This window comes from Ambystoma mexicanum, chromosome 5q (genome assembly GCF_040938575.1).
Source record: "Ambystoma mexicanum isolate Mex_15411 chromosome 5q, UKY_AmexF1_1, whole genome shotgun sequence".
NCBI lineage: Eukaryota > Metazoa > Chordata > Amphibia > Caudata > Ambystomatidae > Ambystoma > Ambystoma mexicanum.
The window spans coordinates 915,827,395-915,841,342 of NC_090933.1; the positions used below are offsets into that span (position 1 = coordinate 915,827,395).

General features: G+C 44.9%; 1 protein-coding gene across 9 annotated transcripts in view; it reads left to right on the forward strand.

Moving 5' to 3' along the window:
• VPS13B (vacuolar protein sorting 13 homolog B) overlaps positions 1-13,948 on the forward strand; it is a 3,421,660-nt gene that overhangs the window by 61,036 nt on the left and 3,346,676 nt on the right. For all 9 annotated transcript variants that reach the window (XM_069621427.1, XM_069621422.1, XM_069621424.1 and 6 more), the window contains exon 3: positions 7,884-8,027. In XM_069621427.1, coding sequence (XP_069477528.1) covers positions 7,884-8,027 — 144 coding nt within the window. The remainder of the gene's footprint in view (positions 1-7,883; positions 8,028-13,948) is intronic.

Here is a 13,948-nt window from a genome sequence, read left to right on the forward strand (position 1 = left end):
ATTGATCATTAGTGCAGCAGCGGTCTCTGCCTTACAGTTCGGGGCTGGAACACATTCTACCCACTTTGTGAAGAAGCATGTCACAGTCAACATGTACTTGTTTCCTCTAGAGGAGCGTACCACAGACCCGATAAAATCAACTTGCAAATCTGACCAAGGCAGTGTCATTCCCCTTTTTTGTAGGGGAGCTCTGTGTGTGAGTGTACTGGGTTGGAATTGAGCATACACCAGCCACCTCTTTAGGTAAGTACTGAGGTCCTGGTATATGTACGACCAGTAGGCAAACTCGCACAAGATTTCTAATGTGTGAAACACACTATGACCGGCAGTGGCCACGTCATCTGCGTGGTTTAACATCGGGCTTTGAAATGAGGTAGGTACCACCCACTGGTCACAGCCAGATAATGCTCTCCTTGCCAACACACCGTCTTGGATCCGGAACATCTTGGAAAACTTAATCAACCCCCGAGATCCTCTTTGCCGGTATAATCTGACTCCGTTAAAGGAAACCTCACGGGGTCTTCAATGTGTTGATAGAATTTCCAGTGATCGGGTCCTCTTTCTGTGCAGTGATCAAATCTGCATCTGGGGTTTCTTTACTCCACTGGGCTGTCGAGAGTTTGCTGTTCGTACATGTTTTCGACCTGCTGACAACAGCAACTTGGATTTCACCCAGCAGGGATTCTGTTTCTATGAAATCCCCCTGCAGAGCTCTGTTTTTAGCCAGCTGGTCAGCCAGGCCATTCCCAGTCTTATCGGGCCCCTCTATTTTGGAAAGACCCCTTATTTTCTTCCAATATATGGTCATCTCTTTGGAGGTCACCAGATCGTCAATTGACTGGATCAGTTTGGCATGCTTTAAGGATTTATTGTTGGCACAAAGCATGCCTCGATTTTTCCAGTTAATCGGGTGCTCCACGAACCCATTCTTTAAGGAGGTCCGGCTCAAGTCTGAAAGGTGCAGGAATGCCGTTCCAGAGGGAGGCTCCTGCCGAAGAAAGAGATCCACCCCCCACTCTCTGCTTGGAGAAACATCTGATCTGCAGAGAGTTGGAGCTAGAGGAACGAAGGACTCTAGCAGGGAGGTATTTAGGCAGAGAATGTTGGATGTAGCTGGATCCAAAGCCCCTGAAGGCCTTGTGGATGATGCAGACAGTCTTGAATTTGATCATTGTGGCCACTGGTAGCTAGTGGTGCGATTTTTACAGCTCGGGGAGATGCGGTCCCTGGGCTTGAGACCAAGGATAAGTCTTGCAGCCCTATTCTGGATTAGTTGAGTGTGAAGGGAGGAAAGAGGCAGATTGAGGAAGAGGCTGTTGCAGTAATTCAGCCTAGAGAAAACCAGGGCTCTGGAGACATTGAGCGTCTGCGGAAAGGTGAGGAAATGGAGAATGCCTCTGAGGAGGTGGAGGAGAAAGTTGGACTTCTTGGCAAGGTCCGTGATGTGAGGGGAGAAGGAGAGAGGAGTTGAGGATGACCCCAAGATTTTTTGCCTCCTGAGTCAGTTAGGGCCCAATGAGGGCAGCCAGAGAGTGGGAGGGAAACAGGGAACCGGCATCCAGATGAGAAGGATCTCAGTCTTACTGGCATTAAGGAAGAGATCGTTAGCAGAACACCATGCCTGAATAGCAGTCAGGCTGTCGAGTACTAGAGCGGCGGAAGATGAGGTAGAGGAGAGAAGCTTAAAGGAGAGCTGTGTGCCATCAGCATAGCACTTGAAATGACGAGAAAAGGTGGAGATCAGATGGGCCAGAGGGGCAAGGTACATGTTGAAGAACCATGGCGATAGGATAGATCCCTGATGAACGCCACAGGTAAAGAGTGAGGTGAAGGAGAGTAAAGTACCCAGTTGCACTTGGGAAGGTTGGTTAGAATGTAAGGTCAGCCAGGCCAGTGCCTGGTCCGTGTTGCCTAGTGTATCATAGAGACGAGTTATGAGGATGCATGATTGACCGTTTCAAAGTCAGAGGCAAGATCGAGGAGGATTAGAACAGAGGGAGAGTTGGAATCAAGATTTGAGAGCAGGCCTTCACAGGTGTTCAGGAGAGCAGTTTCCGTGCCTCTGGCTGCTCTGAAACCAGACTGGTGGTCATGGAGACAGCCAACAGATTCGGTGTGGTGGGTCAGTTGGAGTGGGATGGCCAACTTCTCCAGGAATTTACCCAATTAAGGGGCGATGGAGATAGGGCTATAGTTAGCTGGGCAGTAAGGGTCAGCAGATGGCATTTTTAGGAGAGGGTGCATGAGAGAGTGCTTGAGGGGTTGTGGGAAAGAACCAGTGACAAATGAATGGTTACAGAAGTCAGCCAAGGCAGGGGCAAGAGAGACAATCTTGTCCTTAATAGTTCCTGAAGAGCAGGGAAGCACCTCTTTGGAGGACACTTTGATAGAGTGGACTACTCTAGAGACCTCATCGGTACAATGGGAAAGAAGGAGGAGAGTATGGGGGAGGACGAGAGGGCGATAGGGGAGCAAAGGGAGGCAGGATCACAAGGGGTTTGGGAAGGGAGTAGAGGAGAGAGAGGACAGGATATCCTGGGTTTTGGTGGAGACGTGGGAGACCAGTGCAGTGCAGAGGACCTGGGAAGGAAGAGGATACTGCCATAGGATTGGCAAGTGCCTTGCAGATTTTGAAAAGTTCAGCCATGTTATTGGTTGCCCCAGAAATGCAGGCTTGGACATGAGCCCTCTTCTTGGAGCGGATGGAAAGTTGATATTGCCTTTGGAGAACGGCGGCAGTTCAGTCTGTCAGAGGATGTGAAGGAGGACTGCCACTTCCGCTCAGCAACTCTGCACTTGTGTTTCAGAGTGGCCAAGTTAGAGTAATACCAAGAGTTGCACTTGAAAGGAGGCTTCATGCGGATCCTTATGACCGGGGCAAGGATGTCCACAGTGTTGGATATGGAGAGATGGAGGTGAGAAAGTGTAGAGTCGGTATGATAGTTGAAAGCGGGGGTGAGAGAAGGAATGAAGGTGGCAGTATATGCAGCGAATGACGCACGCTTCATAGGTCAAATGACGGAGAAGGAGACTGGCAGTGGCCAAGGAGCTTCACATGGTAGGAGAGTAGAGAGTGATCAGACCAGGTGAGAGGAGTACTTAGAGGGATGGCGAGAGTGATGTCTGCTGAGTTGAGAGCATCCAGGGTGTATCCAGCAAAGTGGGTTAGGCCAGAGGGAAGAATTGCGAGGGAAAGAGGGCCACAGAGGTTGCGTAAAGAAACAATGTTTGGATCCGGAGAGTCTTGATGAATATTAAAGTCTCCAAGGAAGAGAAGTTTGGGGGAGGAGAGACTGGGAGAGGTAGGCCCATACAGAGAGAAAAGAAAATGGGTGTAGGTCTAGGGGGTCTGTTCTGTAGATAGTGGTAGGAGAGATACCCATCCTAGAGACGAGGCATTCAAAGGAAGAGGAGAGATACCCATCCTAGAGACGAGGCATTCAAAGGAAGAGTAGGATTAAGTGGGAATGATAGTAGCAGGGATCCATTCAGGGAAGACGAGGGCAACTCCACCTCCAGAGCAGTGAGTCCTGGCCTTGGAGAGTATCTTCATGTCCTCAGGAAGGAGAGTGTCAAAAGCAGTGATAGAGCTGCCATTGAACCACATGTCGGTGAGTGAAAGGACGTCAAGGTCAGTGTTCAAGGAGGTGACCGATGCCAGAGGAGTGTTTAACATAAGATCGAGAATTGAGGGCAGCTAAGTGCTGCTGGTTGCCTCCTTTAGTCTTCTGAGGAGGGGTACAGGTACGTGGCACCCGTTGGGGTAGGAGGGGGGCTGGAATAAGGCCATAGGGATGGCGGGTGGCAGGAGAGGGGGGAAAAAGTTCATGAGAGACGGGAGACGTCTATCAAGAAGGAGGAGATTGGGTTGAGAGTCCTGGGACATGATAGTGCCATTTTTATAGACATTAATGATGCACCTAGAAGATGAGAAGTAAGCCAAGAGAACTTCCCACCTGCTTCCACGATTAATGGGCGAGGAGGAAAAAGGGGAGCGGATAGGGACACTGGAGAGTCCATAGGTCAGGAGAAGGGACAGTGAAGAAGATATTGGTGATAGTCTTTCTGTAGGAAGCACTGACGAAGGTATCGGCAAAGGGGAGGCCTGGGTTGGAGGACAGGCGCGCTTTCTTAAACTTTTTCCTTCCAGACTTCGTGAGAGAGGTAGGATAGGTAACATAATACCAGTTAGAGTAGATGGGGGAGACGGCGAGCACCATGAGTATGGGGGTGGTGTGAGGGAGTGTCAGGAAGAGAGGCTTCACTGATGCAAGATGAATTCACTAGGCGGCCTAGCAGTCGATATGGGGGAGAAGAAACAGAAGTACAGCAAGTCAGGTCAGATCACAGGAATTACAGAAAGCACATATTTTAGATCAGCAATGCAGCACAGATTTGAAAATCAAGTAATACTGTAGGCGGTGACCAAAAAAGTTAGACTACAAATTGCGCACATACAAAAAGCAGATTGAGTGGTGAACTCATCTAGATTTGAAATTCAAAAGACTGAAAATGTGCACACATATAGAATGCAGATTGAAAATTCAGAGCATCACAAAATAGGGATAGAAGGAGGAAACGGGCATGAGTTAATGGCTGCAAGTAGAATTGAAAAAGCAAAGGCAAACGGGTAGGAGATCACTGGACTCAAATTCACACAAAGAAGTGGTGGTGGAATTTCGGCAGGTAGGCAAAGTAGGAAGGTGGGAGTCAGTGTCTTAGGCAGGAGTGGGAAAATGCGAGAGCCAAGCACAGGCAGGAGGCAGACAGTCCACAGCGCATGCTTCAAGAGCGCAGAGTGATACCAGTCCCACAAACTCAGAGTTAGTATGAGGCTTCTAGAGAGTTGATAGTGTAGCTGCAGAAGCAAAAGAGGTCACAACAGATATGCACACAAGGGGGAGAGGGTGGCAGACAGCCAAGTGAGAAAACAAGTAGGCACAGTGAGAAAGCACTGATGGGCAGCGCCTACCTGCTGGATTAGAAAACTCAGGAGGCATGCTCAAAGAGGGATTGCACTGCAATGCAGCACTGCGGCATGGCCAGACAGGCGAGACATGGGGCCTTAGTGGTGGGCCTTTGTTGGGGGGCCGGCTCAGCCTTCCAGCTCTCTGATTGGCCTTTGTAGTTGTACCCTGCTGTTATGGCGTCCTGGCTTTGCAGGTGGGTTTGTCCTCCATTTATTATTCTCTGCACTGATATTGCTTCCTCCTTGGGCTATATGGAGGAAGGCTTCCCTCCAGTGGGAGTTATGTCAGTGAGTGCTGGACCTGTCGTCATATCTCCCTGTGCGGTGGTAGACGCTTTCTGAAACGCAGCAGCCACCACGTTCTCTGTTGGTGCTGCATTAGCAGTGATCATCCCACTCCCCTGGTTGCGACTCAGGCTTTTGTCCTGCGGTGCCCGCTGTGTGTCCCCCGCTTCCCATGTGTGTTGCGGTTGCAGGGTTTCTCCCTGCTGCCGTGTGTCCCCCGTTTCCTGCGTGTGCAGCGGTTGTAGTCGCATGTGCAGTTGGGTCCCCACATGTCCGTTTCCAAAGTTTTGACACACCCCGTGTTTCTCAGTTGACCAACCAGCGACCGCGTACGATGCCCGCAAACATTACACGGCTCTAATTGGCTCAGAAGTGTCCACGGACAGCGAATCTGGAAGGAAGTTCACAGATCGGACAGAGATGTAACTAATTTATTTGTACCTACATTTTGGTTATTTTTTAAAAATCTACTGGATCGATTAACCCAAATTTGCAAAAGCACGCTTTCGGGACCAGGCCACCGCATCTCGCACAACTTTGGTGCAACTGCGTCCAGTGGTTTGGGCAGTAGTTATGAGCATATTTTTTGTCCAATCATGTTTATCCGGATTTCAAAAGCTGTGGGAACTCTCCTATAACTTTTCCTCCCCTTGACGAAACTGCACCAAACATTGCAAAATAATTCAGAGTCAGGATTGTACTTTTTTTTGCTAGGTTTTGTGTAAATTCGTTGAAAGGCACCAAAGGTATACGCCACCGAAAAGCTGCTGACCCTGTAATTAATTGCACAGGTCATACCAGGACTTGTAATAGAATTCAATATTTCATCCCAATTTTGATTTCACATTCCTAAAGGGAAGGATTATCCCATTGTCAGCATGTCCTCTTGTAATACAGAGAATTCAGAGGACCAATAATAAGTAAAGGCAACCTATTACAGTCTCTGTCCACTACAAAATTGCTTTGTTAAATGAAGCAGCATGGTGGTTTGCTAGGTATCGAAACTCACACATGAGAGGAGATGATGGTTTTGGGAACACAGAAAAGGAAGACAGCCTGTTTGACAAGAGAAAAGCAGATTAGGGGTTACATCTGGGTGCAATTGATGGGGAAATCTTTTTAAAAAAGGCTTTTCCACATTGGGCTAAATGCAGAGGCCTTTCATAGAGCAGAACCACCGATTACCTGATATGTGTTTTAGGAGCAGGTGGACAGACTGAAAATAACAACCTGGTGATTATGCTATCCATACCTGTCCTGGGTCTTTGAAAGACAAACCAGAAGTTAGTACAACAATCACGGAGCATTTACATAAATGTCCAAAAATGTATTACATTCCAGATGGCAATTAAAAGTACTTTGGGGGAACCCTGTTGTAATCTGTGTGTGTGTATTGTCAATGTAAGCATAAGTAAGACAACAGCAGGCATCCCCAGAGGCACATGATCCACCGAAGGTATAGTCATGTGCAGACTTGAACTCCACTGGTGCAGCAAATGAAAAACCAGGGGACAGACCTTTTATGACTACACTGTCAGGCTTGGAAACCTCCTCCCCATCAAAACGAGACTTGCCCATTGGCTTGTACATTTTTGGAAGGCACCCAAGACCTTCCTCTTCAAGGAATGGCTCCTTCCTAACACCTAGATCCACACACCATCCACTTCCCACCTATCTTGAGATTGGGCTATATATTCTCCCATTTCCTCCCCTGGTTGCTTGTAAATATTGTGCTGCCAAATCTCCTACCCTGCCCCGTTGTTGGCTTTCTACTCCCTTCTATCTCTGCTTTCCTGGTCTTCCGCCAGTGACTTGCAAAGCAGTCTGTTGCTTCTTGGAGCTCAGTCTGTGCTAAATGAATACCCTAATAATGACGATAATATTATGTTGTCTATATGGTTTCGTGTATATTGTATAACTTTAAAAACCATTTCATGAAGATTCATTGTGAAATGTCTGTATCCCTTGTTAATGGAGAAATCGGAGTAGATTTATTTACTTCTACTCCAAAGTCTGTGCTCCTTCTGCCATGTATGCTGCCTTCCTGTTCTCATTCCGGGACATGGAAGGAGTTGAGTGATCGAATGAGTTTTGATTAGCAAAATCAAGCTGTTGGCATAGTCTGCTTGATTACAATAGATTTGCTCTTTCCATGATTAAATACGTTTGACTCAAAGGGTTGTTTTTCACGTTTTTTCGAAATTATAGATTTTTCATACACCATTATTGCATTGGCAAGCACACCAACTGTATTCATATTTTGGGTTTTACTACGTACGCGCAAACCTAGCTAGAGAGCAAAGGCGCGCAGTACAATGTTAGTTGAAGAAGATTACAACAAAAGAGTAAGTCACCCCAGAGGGGAAAAGTTCGAGCTGTGGATCTGAGAGGTACTGGTGCACAGTGGGCATGTTATGGAACATATTTCCATTCTACCCAGACAAAGGGCCCTTGACTAAGGTCTAGACACTCTACAGTGTCACTTTCTATGTCATTTGGAAACTCCTAATGTTGTCAAATGAGTATCTCACCAAAACGAATCACTTGACAAAATGCATATAATCTGCTTTGCATTTTGTATTACCAATTCTTCATCTTTCACTTACGTTGTTTTATGTTCCACCTTCAGGAGCTGAAGTTGCCTTTTACGTTCTTAAGTGGGCATATTCATGAATTACGGATCCACGTACCATGGACAAAACTGGGGTCAGAGCCGGTTGTAATCACCATTAATACAATGGAGTGCATCTTGAAACTGAAGGATGGGGTCCAGGTAAGAAAGAGGAACTCTCCCAACAACAATGTGTTAGGAAATATTTCAATTCTGCTCCTGAGCATGATGCGTATTTAATGGGAGCACAAAATGCCTGCACTCCAAAGTCGAGAACTGTTATTCAAAAAAGTGGCCCTGTTGAGGGCTCCAATTTTCACTAAGGGTTTGAGTTCATACACATTGTGCTACCAAGGCAATACAGATCTTTTGCCATTTTAATGAAATGCCCCTAAGAAAACAGCAAATGTATTGCTTGTTATTTGTTTGTTGCTATGTCAAATAGCCAACCAGTGGTTATCCAGATAGCCTCTTATTCTGCCTGAAAGCTATAGCACAGTGTGGTATGCTTTTATTGGAAGCATGCAATTTAGATGGTTGTATATTGTGTTAGGCGTGGTTTGTCTGTGTATTTTGCTTCCATCTTTTGTAATTTGTGAGTAAACGCATTTTTTCTTCCATTGTCTAAAATTCTTTAATTCTCAGTGTCCACCTTGGTATTTTTAGTCAAGTAATCATTGGTATTTCTGTTGCAATGCATACTTTCTTTGTGCGCAGTAGTTAACAAAATTAGATGTTTTTTTGAAATGATGATACACTCTTTGAGAGCAGGTAGCACAATAGTAGAGCTCCTGCGTGTTGCATGAACTGCGGAACCCTCCGTTTTGAGCATACTAGTGCAGGCGGTAACAAGGGGAAGATACTGCGTATCTTGGAGTGTTTTCTTTTTAGGGATTAAATTTGCACATTATGCTAGTATCTGGAGGGGTGTGTATATGGCTAGTCTTTTTAAGGCCAGTAAGAAGAGAAGAGAGTTGTGTTGTGACTGTGTGTGTTGCTCTGGAGTACTAGTCGGTGTGAGTTAACAAAGGCTGCATACTGTTATACTTTTTTGTATGGTGAGCATTTAAATGGGTTGAGGATCTGAAACTGAACCCTGGAGGAGCAGTGGATCCTTTCACCTCTTAACTCGTTATTGCAATCGTTTTGCAAGGCTCCCTTTGATTTGTACAGGCCCAGATGTTAGAGTACTGTATTCTTGGAGAGATTTTGATTACTGGACAGTTTCTTCAGCAATCCTCGGAGGTTGAGCGCATTTTGTCAGCTTTGTATTTTTGCTAGTTGCACCGGTGGTGTGCTCACCTGTGTTGGAATGGTTTCTTGAGTGAATGTGCCTCTTATAGCGTAGCACTCCGTCATTGCATGCGATGTGGGCAAGACCTCTGGCTTCCTTGACTTCCGGTGTGTCATAGCATCTGTGCCTGTACAGTGATGTAGCAAGAAATCTTGCAGATCATCACAGCTGTCTTCTGTTTTCCCTTTGCGGGGAAGGCAAGGCTGTTGCCTTGCCTGGCCAATGGGTCTTATTGGCGAGGGTGGCTTTGTGCAGGCACTGTGACAACGTATGTACCTGCCAAATCATCACCATAGCTAAAGTGCAGATCTTCTGTACATCAGCTTCTTCGTACTACTGTGGCATTGCAGCAGATGTAAGGAGTGTTTTTTCTCAAGTTCTGTGCGTGGTCTATTGCAATATTATTTGAAAAGAGCTTGTGTGTTTGTGATTACTATGTATTTCAGCTCGGGAGAAGATTTCTAATGCAGTGTAGGTATTTTAGCATATTGCCCGGGTTTGCTTAGGGTTCTGTCCAGTTTCTGTTTCAATCCTTTAGATTGTTTTGCCTTTTGCACCGCGTGGTCCTTGTGCACTGTTGTTTGCTCTTATTTTGTTTCCTTAGCAGTTTAGTTCTAAACCAGTGGTTATGTACTGGTACTGTAGGAAATGGTTCAGCATACAAGTTATATGCTTTAAACTTTAGGCTATCATTTATCTATAGCAAAGACTTGCTCTAGGAGGAGCTCTATATTGGGACATTTCCATTTGCACATCTTATTGATGTAGGTAGAAATGACATTCACTATGTTTCTAATATGTTCCTACCTTTGCTAGACATGAAGAAGATATCATTTTTACAACCCAGGCAATAAATAATTGCAAGGGCGGTCCTAAACGGATAGTAGTGGCACATGAATATCCTGAATAGAAATGTTTTGTTTCTCGTATAGACAGGATTGCTGTAGAAATAAACAAAATACATTTTCTAGTGCAGGCCAGTCTGTGCTAGAAATCAAATATTTCTATTTCTAGTGCTCTCTCACTAGATGGTGTTATTTCTTAATGCCTTGCCTAGGTGGGCCACCTACATTTCCTGGATGCATCTCTTGGGTTTTTTAGCAGGCCCTTCTTTTTGAAGTGGTTCACCTGGAACTAGTTGGGAGCTCGGTGATGAGTGCAATGACTACCCTTAAGGCTTGCCAGTCAGTAAAGAGTTAAAAAGGCTATACCTGGAAGGCATAATCAACTTGTGGAACGGATGGAATATGTGACTTCTCTAGTCATGGCACACAAGCATAGACCTGTTACCTTGTGAGTCTTGCCTAGTACTAATGAATTGACGCCCTTTGTCAGGACGGCAAGTGCAACATTAATGGTAGATTTGGCATCTGCTCAACATTTAGGGAAAAAACTATTCAGAATAAACTCTTAGATGTATGCAGAATTTGTGACTCAACTAAGTTTTCCAGTTTCGTAGCATAGCCAGCGCCTGCTGCTGTATTTGCAGCATATTATAAACGATCTGTTTCGGCACCAGCAAGGTATTCAGATCTTTCAGGGTGATAATTTAGCTGCAGGAAAGATAAGATAGGAACATGATTTAAAGATTATATAACCGTGTTACATTCTTAAGTAAAACTGATAAACTACAGAAGTTCTGTATGGTGGGTTTTGCCTTTCTAGAGCATGTATTAGCTAAAAAACTGGGTGAAACCAAACAAGAAATTGGTGAGAAGCATCTAAAGGTTTAAACAATAATTGAATATAAGCAATAAGTCTTTTCTTGGACTCCTAGAACATTGTCCTAGGTTTGTGATAAATGTCACCATTAAAAGTCCATATGAGATATTTGTTAACAAAAGGTATATACTTCAATTTGTCTGATTAGTGTGAGAGGGAGTTTGTGCTTGTCAAAAGACTATTCCAGTAACCCAATTGGATACATGCTCAAGTTGTACCATAACCACTGAAGCCATTTGTTATGATTTGGTTTCTGTCCTAAATAAAGTACTGGGGATACTCGCATTATGTACCTCTGTGCTGTTGAAATGGTCAGTGGCAAGCTATTCCTTGTCAAGGAAGCCATGTGTGATTTGGAAGTGGAGAAATGTAGATCCTTTGGTTGGATGATCCGATTTAAAGTTGTGAATGGATCAAAATGACAACGCTATTTTTCAAATAAAGATATGGATTGGGTTTCTCAGTTAATAGCTGAGTAGGTGACATGTTTACAGTGTTGTTTCGATGTTGTGTATGTGCCAGGCTTAAAGAATAAACTGATAAATTGTTTGTAATTGCCTCTAGAGGGAAAATAAGTAGAAGGAATCGACTGGTTGGATCTTTTATTTCATCTCTGATGTGATAATCAATGCTCCAGATAAGATTTGGAAGTGGGAGTATTTTACTCCCTATCTTTCAAAGGAGTAAAAATGTACGTCCAGTTCCCAAAGGGAGTATTTTGCAAGCAAGTACAAATCTGTTTTAACTGGACAACGGAAATGTTTTTGTAATAATGATTTCTTTGCACCTAGTTACTCATTTATATTAAAGATACATGTTTACCTCTTCGTATCAGCAGTTATAATAGTAGTTTCTTCCTGTGGTACTACGTGAACTACTGGTCCCAACATATCCATGGAGCTGTGTGGGTAAAAGCAGGGGCACATGGTTCTAAGTGTCGGCTTGCTATTTTTTGTTGGCAGTATTTGTACTCCCTATTTTTATTTTTTGTCTATTTTTATGGGGTAAAAATGGGGGATTCACCCCTTATCTGTAGGGTTGGGGATAATGTCAAGAAGCGGCAGGAGGGTGGCGGCTCTAAAGGTGAAATGTAGGTCTTTCTGGTTAAATTGTAAAGGTACAGCAACCAGAAAAAACAGACATTAGCTATGGGAGTGAAATACTTCTGAAGTGTCGAGGATTAGTTCGGTGTGGAAGGGGGATTTTTTTCATAGTAGTAGGATAATACCTCCTGTAAAGCGTTTAGGTAAAACCATCAGGCCTAGCACATGAAGGACATTGGTGATCATTTAACTATAACAGTTTCCCATGGAAGATTGTCAGGGCCATGTTGTTGATAGGATAGTCAGAGAATATTTTTATTGTGTTCGCTGCAACAAAAGCTGTCAAATATTTACCCCCGCCCTTAGAAAATGTGCAACTGCAGTGCAGGCGGTGTTAAGTCTGGTTTACGAGATCAGAGAAGAATGCCATCAGGACAGTGCTGACTCATAGAACTGGGGATTGCGGCGGACTGCTCCCAGAAGAGAGACCAAAAAGGAACCACAAGAAGGAGAGGAGGAATGGACACCCTGCTTCCAGAGCGATGTACGTATGTGAAGAAGGGACAGGCGCCCCCGGGGGGAAGCTCCACATATATCATTCACTTTACTGCAGCACACCAAAATGATATTGGGAGGAAGAGGCGACTTACGCCATATATACTTCCAAGTGGGAGGTCTGGGCTCTCTATATCCTACACCACCCGTGGGGTAGACTGTCCCCAGAAAAAAACAGCACAGACGTTGAGGTGAGCCACCTTCTTTTTTATCAACGCAGAACTCGGATGGCCTGCCCTTTGAGCTTTAAGATGCAAAAAGCCATCAAGGTTGAACAATGCTCTAATGGGCTTGTTGCAAAAGCCAGAGGGACTATTCTTAAAACTATACAGTGAGCTCCAACAGACCCAAACCATGTTAACGGTTTCATGTTTTGTGCCCACAGTACTCTAAATGCAAGGCCACCCTTAATACTGTGATACACAGGTAACCTAAACTTTAACAGGAACTCTCTGAAACATATATTCTAAGTCACTGAAGGTGGCTCACATCAGCAAGCTTAAGAGCCAACGAGTAAATCTCAGAACTCTGATGAAAAGCCCACTGATCCTGCGATGGAAGACGGGGGACCCAATGCCCAGGGAAATGTTAGCCCTTATGAAATCCATATCCAAGGATGTTTCTACCAACAAGTCAGAGATTTGGGATGTAGGCTCTCTCGACTGGAGGAAGTTCAGTCTTGCATTTCCCAAATGGAGGATGATGTCAGGGTTAATAAATCATTGTTTTCCTTGCACGACCCAGAGCTGCGATGCCCTGGCTGGACTTACTCAGAGCATTGATGCCCAGTTTTCCCCTTCCTTGCACTCCCCCCCCCCCCTTTCCCCTTGCACTTCTCGTCCTCGAACTTGCACGATCGGAATGCCACAAGGCCTAGTAAGAACGTTTGTATTGTCCCCCCCTCTGCTTCCCGCCCTTGTCTTGTCGCGCCTATAAACACTTGTGTACAGGTGCGTTATAAATGACTTATCCTATCATATCATTGTTATGAAACTGCTCGCTGACAGCTCACTATAAGTCCCTCACAGAAGAAATCTAACTATCTCTTTCACTGAATTTTCTCTCCCTAGGTAGCACTGGTGCTCTGCTTATCTAGGTAAAGGCGATAGAGAAGAGGCTAGCCCTAGTCTGACTCTCCAATTTAAATGATGATATTGTGTTCCAATAGTCAACTGGACCCTATCTGTTGATAATCTGAGTATCACAGATGTCAACTGTAACAGCCTCAGCCCCAAATTATCTAGGAGAACACAACAAACACTCTGGGAGGTCCCTCACGGTATTGCTCTCTCATATGTGGTTCACTAAAACACAGAAGGTTCTCTGTGAATTATTAAAATGTGTTTTTTTCTTTGCATTCACTTATTTTTGAGGGTCACAAGAGTTCAAGGTTGTCTTGAAAAATAATGATTGGCCAGTTTCTGCTGCTAGCGCTTTGTTCAATTCGCTTTCTTCAGGACCCAGATTTT